Source organism: Plecotus auritus (genome assembly GCF_963455305.1).
Source record: "Plecotus auritus genome assembly, chromosome: 3".
In the NCBI taxonomy this organism is placed as follows: Eukaryota; Metazoa; Chordata; class Mammalia; order Chiroptera; family Vespertilionidae; genus Plecotus; species Plecotus auritus.
Window position 1 is genome coordinate 114,820,242 of NC_137772.1, and position 9,545 is coordinate 114,829,786.

General features: G+C 46.9%; 1 protein-coding gene across 2 annotated transcripts in view; it reads left to right on the forward strand.

The window, feature by feature from the left end:
- ATP6V1E1 (ATPase H+ transporting V1 subunit E1) overlaps nt 1-5,933 on the forward strand; it is a 62,392-nt gene extending 56,459 nt beyond the window's left edge. For both annotated transcript variants that reach the window (XM_080658746.1, XM_080658745.1), the window contains exons 8-10: nt 703-797; nt 3,544-3,631; nt 5,353-5,933. In XM_080658746.1, the coding sequence (XP_080514872.1) occupies nt 703-797; nt 3,544-3,631; nt 5,353-5,415 (246 nt within the window). In that variant the 3' untranslated portion in view covers nt 5,416-5,933. The remainder of the gene's footprint in view (nt 1-702; nt 798-3,543; nt 3,632-5,352) is intronic.
- Nucleotides 5,934-9,545: the final 3,612 nt, after the last annotated feature.

Sequence of the window (9,545 nt, forward strand, 5' to 3'; positions counted from 1 at the left end):
TAAGTACATGAATTGTTGTGCAACCATCTTTTACTTATTTGTATGTACCCAGATGTAGAATTGTTGGATCATATAGTAACCACCATCCATCTCTAGAATATTTTCATCTTCCTGAACTGAAACTCTGTCCCCATTAAACACTAACTCCCCGTTCCCCTCATCCTCAGCCCCTAGCAACCACCATTCTGCTGTCTCTGTGAATTTAACTATTGTAGGTACCTCATATAAGTAGAATTATATAGTATTTTTCCTGCTGTGTCTTAGTTCATTTAGACAAGGTTCATCTTGTATTATAGCATGAGTCAGAATTCCCTTCCTTTTTAAGTCTGAATTGTATGTACACACCACATTTTGTTTATCTGGTCATCTGTCAATAGACACTTGGTTTGTTTCTCACTCTTGGCTGTTGTGAATAATGCCGCTGTGCACATTTCTGTACAAATATCTGTTTGAGTCTCTGCTTTTACTTATTTGGATGTACCCAGATGTAGAATTGTTGGATCATATAGTAACTCTATGTTAAATTTTTTGAGGAATTGCCACACTGTTTTCTATAGCCGTTGTACTATTTTACATTCCATTAGTAATTCATCTATTCTCTTACCTGAAAAATATAGCTGCTTGTATAGTTTGTAGATTTTTATTTTTATTTTGAGGGGAAAAAAAGTTTCTGCTAAAACCTGTCATTTTCTGCTTTTCCAGGCTGCAGTGCAAAAAGCAATCCCTATGTACAAAATCGCCACCAATAAAGATGTTGATGTCCAAATTGATCAGGAGGTCTACCTACCTGAGGAGATGTAAGGAGTATTTCTGCTTTTAACATCTGGCTTTCATTTACTGGAAGAATGGCCTTTATGCTAGGCCTGTTGTAAAGGGAGTTTTCTCCAAGATACTCTTTGCCTTAAGGATAGAAGTGTGGCTGTTTTTTCCTATTAGTACTCTGTTGTGGTTCTTCCTTATTAGTCAGGTAGACAATGACTGGGAGGGAAGATGAAGAAAATAATAATAAGGTCACGGTCCATTAAAATTTCCCACAGAAACTTTGCGAAACCTTACCCAGCCTTTGTGTCATAGCCTGCTTATTTAAGAAATATTTGATAAAAGTAAAATTTTGGTATAGCAAAAGAATTTCATTCCCTGAGGCTCCGTGTAATAGAACTTGACCCTTTTTGCCTTATGCTTCTTAAGTGCTGAGAAACTGAGGAATGGAATGATAAAAGTGAGGTATGGCTAGTCACAGGACTTTCTAAGAGGGAGTTTGGTACAAGGTTAATAATGGTATCTTTTATCTGACACACAGCTTTGCCTTATCAACACCTGGGGTAATTAGCAGGATGGGGCCTCCAGGAAACATGCATATGAGGATTCATTATCTGTTAATTTGTAAACTAATACTAAATCTCCCCCCTTCTGCTGATTTGCTGGTTTTTAGAACTAAATTTGGTGCTGTTTCAGAAAATCAAATTGGCACATAGCAGTCACTTGGTAAATGACATTTATCAACACCCATATCTTAAATCCTAAGAAGGTTTTTAAATTTATTTCAAGCTTACTGCTTATATTTATTGGCTCCTTGCAGTATTTATTTATTTATTTATTTATTCATTCATTCATTCATTCATTTAATATACTAGAGGCCCGGTGCATGGATTCCTGCACCAGTGGAGTCCCTCGGCCTGGCCTGTGCCCTCTCACAATCTGGGACCCTTCAGGGGATGTTGGATAGCTGGTTTTGGCCCAATCCCCATAGGCCCGATCCAGACAGTGGGGAGCCCAGTCCCCACAGGCCCGATCCACACAGGAGGGAGCCTGATTCCCGCAGGCCCGATCCACACAGGGGGGAGCCCGATCATGTGTGTTGAGCGTCTGTCCCCTGGTGGTCAGTGCTTGTCATAGCAACCGGTCATTCGGTCGCTTAGGCTTTTATATAGATACTAGAGGCTCGGTGCACGAAATTCATGCACGGGGGGAGGGTGTCCCTCAGCCCAGCCTGCACCCTCTCCAATCTGGGACCCCATGAGGGATGTCCGACTGCCCGTTTAGGCCCGATCTCAACAGGATCGGGCCTAAACGGGCAGTCGGACATCCCTCTCACAATCCAGGACTGCTGGCTCCCAACTGCTCGCCTGCCTGCCTTCCTGATTGCCCCTAACCGCTTCTGCCTGCCAGCCTGATCACCCCCTAACCACTCCCCTGCCAACCTGATTGATGCCTAACTGCTCCCCTGCCAGCCTGCTTGCCCCTAACTGCCCTCCCCTGCAGGCCTGGGTCCCCCTAACTGCCCTCCCCTGCAGGCCCAGTCGCTCCCAACTTCCCTCCTCTGCCGGCCTAGTCACCCCTAACTGCCCTCCCATGCAGGCTTGATCACCCCAACTGCCCTCCCTTGCAGGCCTGGTCCCTCCCAACTGCCCTCCCCTGCTGGCCTGATCACCACAACTGCCCTCCCTTGCAGGCCTGGTCCCTCCCAACTGCCCTCCCCTGCTGGCCATCTTGTGGCGGCCATCTTGTGGTGGCCATCTTGTGTCCACATGGGGGCAGGATCTTTGACCACATGTGGGCAGCCATCTTGTGTGTTGGAGTGATGGTCAATCTGCATATTACTCTTTTATTAGATAGGATAGAGGCCTGGTGCATGGGTGGGGGCCAGCTGGTTTGCCCTGAAGGGTATCCTGGATCAGTGTGGGGGTTCCCTTGGGGCGTGGGGCAGCCTGGGCGAGGGGCCTGTGGTGGTTTGCAGGCCAGTCACGCCCTCTGGCGACCCAAGCGGAGGCCCTGGTATCTGGGATTTATTTATCTTCTACAATTGAAACTTTGTAGCCTGGAGCAGAGCCAAGCCTTCTGCTCACTTGGTGGCAGCAGCCATTTCTGTTGGGATTTATTTATCTTTTGTAATTGAAACTTTGTAGTGGAGTCCAAGGCAGGCCAAGGCTTCAGAAGCTTGGCTTCCTCCATCGCCAGGGGCAACCCTAGCCTCCTGCTCTCTCCAGCTCCATGGCTGCTGCCACTTTTGTTGGGATTTATTTACCTTCTATAATTGAAACTTTGTAGCCTGGAGTGGGCCGGCCAGGGTGTGCAGAAAGCTTGGCTTCCTCCATCACTGGGGAAACCCAAGCATGCCTCCTGCTCTCTCCATGGCCGCAGCCATCTTGGTTTGGTTAATTTGCATACTCACTCCTAATTGGCTGGTGGGCGTGGCCGGTGGGTGTAGCTGAGTGGCTAATTTGCATATTACTCTTTTATTAGATAGGATTTTTATTGATTTCAGAGAGGGAAAGAGAGAGAGAGAGAGAAAGAGAGAAAGAGAGAAACATCAGTGATAAGAGAGAATCATGATTGGCTGCCTCCTGCATGCCCCACACTGGAGATAAAGCACACAACCTGAACATGTGCCCCAACCGGAAATCAAACCCTGACCTGCTGGTTCATAACGGTCAACCACTGAGCCATCCCGACCTGGCCCCTTATAGTATTTAGACACTCCATACCCCAAAACTTTCCTATCTTCCTCAAATCTATAAAAATTATTTCCCCTCTTCTTTGTAGAGCTGGTGGAGTTGAGATCTATAATGGGGATCGTAAAATAAAAGTTTCCAATACTCTAGAAAGCCGACTGGATCTCATAGCTCAGCAGGTGAGTGTGGGAATACTTCTGTTAGTTGGTCTGTTACTTTGAAGTGATACAGAGAACACATCCATTCACTGATATTTGGGATTTGTTGCTCTCTATTCTTATTTTTTACATTTTCTTAAAGGGTATGGGATTAAGCATTTAGTGGCATTTACTGAGTCAGTACCATTTATCTGAGGGAGGATTTGGGGTCAGAAAAGGGGGTTATATAGGAGTAATAATATATACATTTACTGCAAGTGGAGATGCTGACCACAGTTGTTTCTCTAGCAAGAATTATGACAACTAAAGTAAATACTTGTTTAAAGAAATTACCATGGGGCTGTTGGGTCTTCAAATATTCCCATGTTTGCACGAATAAATTATTTGGAAACAAGGTAGGAAATTTCTTTCTTTTTAAAAAAAATATATTTTATTGATTTTTTACAAGAGAGAAAGGGAGAGAGATAGAGAGTTAGAAACATCGATGAGAGAGAAGCATCGATCAGCTGCCTCCTGCACACCCCCTACTAGGGATGTGCCCGCAACCAAGGTACATGCCTTGACCGGAATTGAACCTGGGACCCTTCAGTCTGCAGGTTGACGCTCTATCCACCGAGCCAAACCGGCTAGGGCAAGGCAGGAAATTTGAATTATTTCAATGTGCTGGGCATCTTCCAGTAGTGGTGGTCTACTGCTAACCTGTCTTATAGCTAAGCACTTTGATGTTGAGTATGTCATCTTCTTGTAATTTAAACCATTCAGCTTTGTTACCCAATAGAGTAGCCACTCACTACAAATGGATATTTAAGTAAAATTAAAAATTCAGTTCCTTATATGCACTAGCCACATTTCAAATGCACAGTAACCACATGTGGCTAGGGACTACTCTGTTGAACACACAGCCTTAGAAGTTTGAGGTTAAATCCTAAGGATTTTCAGTTGCAATAACAAGTACCTCAGCACAGCATGCATTGTATCTTTTCTGTTTGATATATAGGCATTCAATAAACATTTTTTGAAATAAAGAATGTAGGTGATACAGATTATGATGATGTGCAACTGTTAACAGGCTCTTCTTCCATCACAACATAACAGAAGCCTTAGACAGTAATGCCTTTAGTTTTTTTGTTTTGTTTTTAATGTTTTTATTGATTTTAGAGAGAGAGAAGCATCAATCAGTAGTCTCCTGCACTCACCCTAACCAAGGATTGAACCCACAACCTGGGTATGTGCTGTGACCAGGAATTGAACTTGCTACTTTTGGTGCACAGGATGATGTTCAACCAATTGAGTGACACTAGCCAGGCCACATTTAATTTCTTAGTTTTTTTTCCCCTCTTCTTCTTTGTCTCCTTTAAAGCAGTTAGTCTTAACCCAAAATTTTTTATTGGTTAAATTTCTTACCGAGGATTCTGTGATAGTGCTTTGGATAAGTAAAGGACAGATTTGATGTTTTTAGCTTTGTGATTTCCTTCCCAGCTATTTAGGGTTTCATGACTTGCCATCTGTGTTAAGAACTATAGTTCTTCATAAATGATGATGGTAGGAGATTTTACTTTGGGTGGTGAACACACAGTACAGTATACAAATAATATATCATAGAATTGTGTACTTAAAACCTATATAATTTTATTAACCAATGGCACCTCTATAAGTTCATTAAAAATTTAAAAAGATGTGCAGTTCTTCCCAAGTTCTCCAATTGACAACACTTATTTATTAGAGATCTCATTTCTTTACAGATGATGCCAGAAGTACGAGGAGCCTTGTTTGGAGCAAATGCCAACAGGAAGTTTTTGGACTAAGCCTTTGGGAGGTGGAATTCATGCACTGCAATGATATAGAAGTTTCTGATATCTGAAGAAACGATGATCTATGTAGCTTTCTCTTTGCTATTCTAATACACTTTATTTACTCGTGGATATCCTTCTATACTAATGCCCTTAGCCTAATTGTTAACAATGGGAGAAAGTTTCATTTAATATGTTCAGGAAGCCTACCTCTAGCTTATCTAAAAGTAACACAACTTTCAGTTGGTTCTGCAGCGTGAAGGTGAAGAAATCAGGTGGTGGTTGCATGGACTTTACCCAAACTTGTGTTCTTCCTCTGCTTCTAGTTATCTAGTCTAGAAGTTATGTGTATGGTGTGCTCTGCTGGTAACTCTCTGCTCTTTAGGCTTAACATACATGTGGGGCATGCATTCCTTCCAGCAGTAGTAGCTTCACTGTTAACTGTTTGGGCTTAGAAATGCTCCTTATCTGTAAATGTGATTTAAAATCTAAGCCATGATGCTTTATTTATTAAAACAAAACATTTAAGTGAATTTAATTGTAATTTATTATGCAAGACATTCTAAGTGTGTGGTTTGAAAGTGTGGTTACCTAAAAAAGACACCATTGTCCAAATTTCGGTAGCATTTGCTGGTTGACAGCTTTCGGTACTTGAATCCATTAACCCTCCCTGGGTCCTCTGGCACTTTCTGCTCATTATTTCTTGGATCCTCACTCAGAAGTGTTCCTTTTATGTTCCTTTCAGCCCATTACAGTCTTCCACACTTAAGGTATTCAGTATTATGTCCTCTAGAGGGCTTGACAGCTTTATTGAGGAAATAGTTTTACTAGGTTTGGCTATGTCAGAAAAGTAACTAAGGTGTGTGTGGGGGGGTGTTTTTTGCAGGGGGAGAGCAAGCGTTTAACTGTGTGTTAGGCCTAAACAAACACTTTTCTTCCTCCCACTCATTTTCATGCCAGTTTTGAAATGGACACAGAAAGGTAGAAGACAATTCATCGCAGCCTGTCTGCTTCCTTTGCTAATTATAAGATGAGATTATAACTAGTTCAACATTATTTCAAACAGTGTTCCATGGACATCATCCTATCTAATAAAAGAGAAACATGCAAATTGGCTGTACCTCTGCTATGCCCACAAGCCACACCCACCAGCCAATCAGGAGCAAGTATGCAAATTAACCCAACAAAATGGTGGTGGCCACAGAGCTGGAGCAAGCAGGAGGCTTGGGTTGCCCCCGGCAATGGAGGAAGCCAAGCTTTCCACCCGTCCTAGCCGGCCCTGGCCTCCACTCAAGGCTACAAAGTTTCAATTATAGAAGATAAATAAATCCCAGACACCAGGGCCTCTGTTTGTGTCGCCAGGGGGTGTGGCCGGCCTGCAAACCACCACAGGCCCCTCGCCCAGGCTGCCCAACACCCCAAGGGAACCCCCACCGTGATCCGGGACATCCTTCAGGGCAAACCAGCTAGCCCCCACCCATGTACCAGGCCTCTATCCTATCTAATAAAAGGGTAATATGCAAATTGACCATCACTCCATCACACAAGATGGCTGCCACAAGATGGCCAGCAGGGGAGGGCAGTTGGGAGGGAGTAGGCCTGGAGGGGAGGGCAGTTATGGGTGACCAGGCCTGCAGAGGAGGGAAGTTGGGGGCGACCGGGCCTGCAGGGGAGGACAGTTAGGTGCAATCAGGCTGGCAGGGGTGCAGTTAGGCATCAATCAGGCTGGCAGGTGAGTGGTTAGGGGGTGATCAGGCTGGCAAGCAGGCGAGCAGTTGGGAGCCAGCAGTCCTAGATTGTGAGAGGGATGTCCAATCCTACTGGGATTGGACCTAAACGTGCAGTCGGACATCCCTCGAGGGGTTCCAGATTGGAGAGGGTGCAGATTGGGCTGAGGGACACCCCCAGCCCCCACGCACGAATTTCATGCACCGGGCTTCTTGTCCTATCTAATGGAGTAATATGCAAATTGACCGTACCTCTGTTATGCCCACAAGCCACGCCCACCAGCCAATCAGAAGCAAGTATGCAAATTAACCCAACCAAGATGGCTGCGGTCACAGAGCGAGCAGGAGGCTTGGGTTTCCCCGACAATGGAGGAAGCCAAGCTTTGTGCACACCCTGGCCAGCCATGGACTCCACTCAAGGATACAAAGTTTCAATTATAGAAGATAAACCCCAACAAATATGGCAGCAGCCATGGAGCTGGAGAGAGCAGGAGGCTTGGGTTGCCCCTGGTGATGGAGGAAGCCAAGCTTCCTGGCCTGCCTTGGCCTCCACTCAAGGCTACAAAGTTTCAATTATAGAAGATAGATAAATCCCAACAAAAATTACTGTGGCCACAGAGCAAGCAGGAGGCTTGGGTTTCCCCAATGATGGTGGAAGCCAAGCTTTCCGCCCACCCTGGCCTGCTCTGGCCTCTGCTCAAAGCTACGAAGTTTCAATTATAGAAGATAAATAAATCCCAGATACCAGGGCCTCCGTTTGGGTCGCTGGGGGTGTGGCTGGCCTGCAAACCACAGGCCTCTCGCCCAGGCCCCCCATGCCCCAAGGGAACCCCCACCCTGATCCGGGACACCCTTCAGGGCAATCCAGCCAGCCCCCACCCATGCACCAGGCCTCTATCCTATCTAATAAAAGAGTAATATGCAGATTGACCATCACTCAAGATGGCTGCCCCCATGTGGACACAAGATGGCCACCACAAATGGCCAGCAGGGGAGGGCAGTTGGGAGGGACCAGGCCTGCAAGGGAGGGCAATTGTGGGCGATCAGGCCAGCAGAAGAGGGCAGTTGGGAGGGACCAGGCCTGCAAGGGAGGGCAGTTGTGGACGATCAGGCCAGCAGAGGAGGGCAGTTGGGAGGGACCAGGCCTGCAAGGGAGGGTAGTTGTGGGCGATCAAGCCTGCAAGGGAGGGCAGTTAGGGGTGACCAGGCCAGCAGAGGAGGGAAGTTGGGGGCGACCAGGCCTGCAAGGGAGGGTAGTTGTGGGCGATCAAGCCTGCAAGGGAGGGCAGTTAGGGGTGACCAGGCCAGCAGAGGAGGGAAGTTGGGGGCGACCAGGCCTGCCGGGAAGGGCAGTTTGGGGGGACCCAGGCCTGCAGGGGAGAGCAGTTGGGGGGGACCAGGCCTACAGGGGAGGGCAGTTGGGGGGGACCAGGCCTGCAGGGGAGGGCAGTTAGGGGCAATCAGGAAGGCAGGCAGGCGAGCAGTTGGGAGCCAGCAGTCCTGGATTGTGAGTGGGATGTCCGACTGCCCGTTCAGGCCCAATCCCGGTGGGATTGGGCCTGAACGGGCAGTTGGACATCCTTCGATGGGTCCCAGATTGGAGAGGGTGCAGGCTGGGCTGAGGGACACACACCCCCGTATACGAGTTTCGTGCACCAGGCCTCTAGTATATAATAAAAGCCTAATATGCTATGTGTCCAGTTGTCCGGACGTCCATTCAATGAATCAAAGCGTAATATGCTAATGACATGGTAAGGCCGCTCAATTGCTCGCTATGACGTGCACTGACCACCAGGGGGCAGATAGTTTACCAGTTGCTATGACATGTGCTGACCACCAGGGGCAGACGCTCAGACCAGTAGGTTAGCTTGCTGCTGTTGTCTGGCTGGTCAGGACGAGCCAGACATGCCCTGGAGCCCTCTCGAGGTCCTTCCTAGGCTGGTCAATCTTCCGTGTCCCTCTCCAGCCTTGATTGTGCACCAGTGGGGTCCCTTGGCCTGGCTTGCACCCTCTCACAATCCGGGATCTCTTGGGGGATGTCGGAGAGCCAGTTTTGGCCTGATCTTGCAGGCCAGGCGGTGGGACCCCACTGGTGCACGAATTCATGCACCGGGCCTCTAGTTGGTCTTTAAGAGCCTGTTTTTCTGAAGGAGGAGATGGGGCAGGATGGCTGCCCTGACTTTGCCCTGGCTGCTTGGTTTTAGTTGGCCTTATCCCTCAGCCATCCATAATTTGAAAGGATTTGGTTGGTTTTAAACTAGGTGCTGACTTTGAGGACTTATATGGTCCCCTTGAACTTTGATTGTTTTTGCCCAAAATGAGTGCTAGGACTAACCGTAAGTTATTTAGCTCAGATAACAAAACTAAATCCTCCAAATGACTCAAGTATACTGAGCTTGAGGTGTGAAATAGAAATGT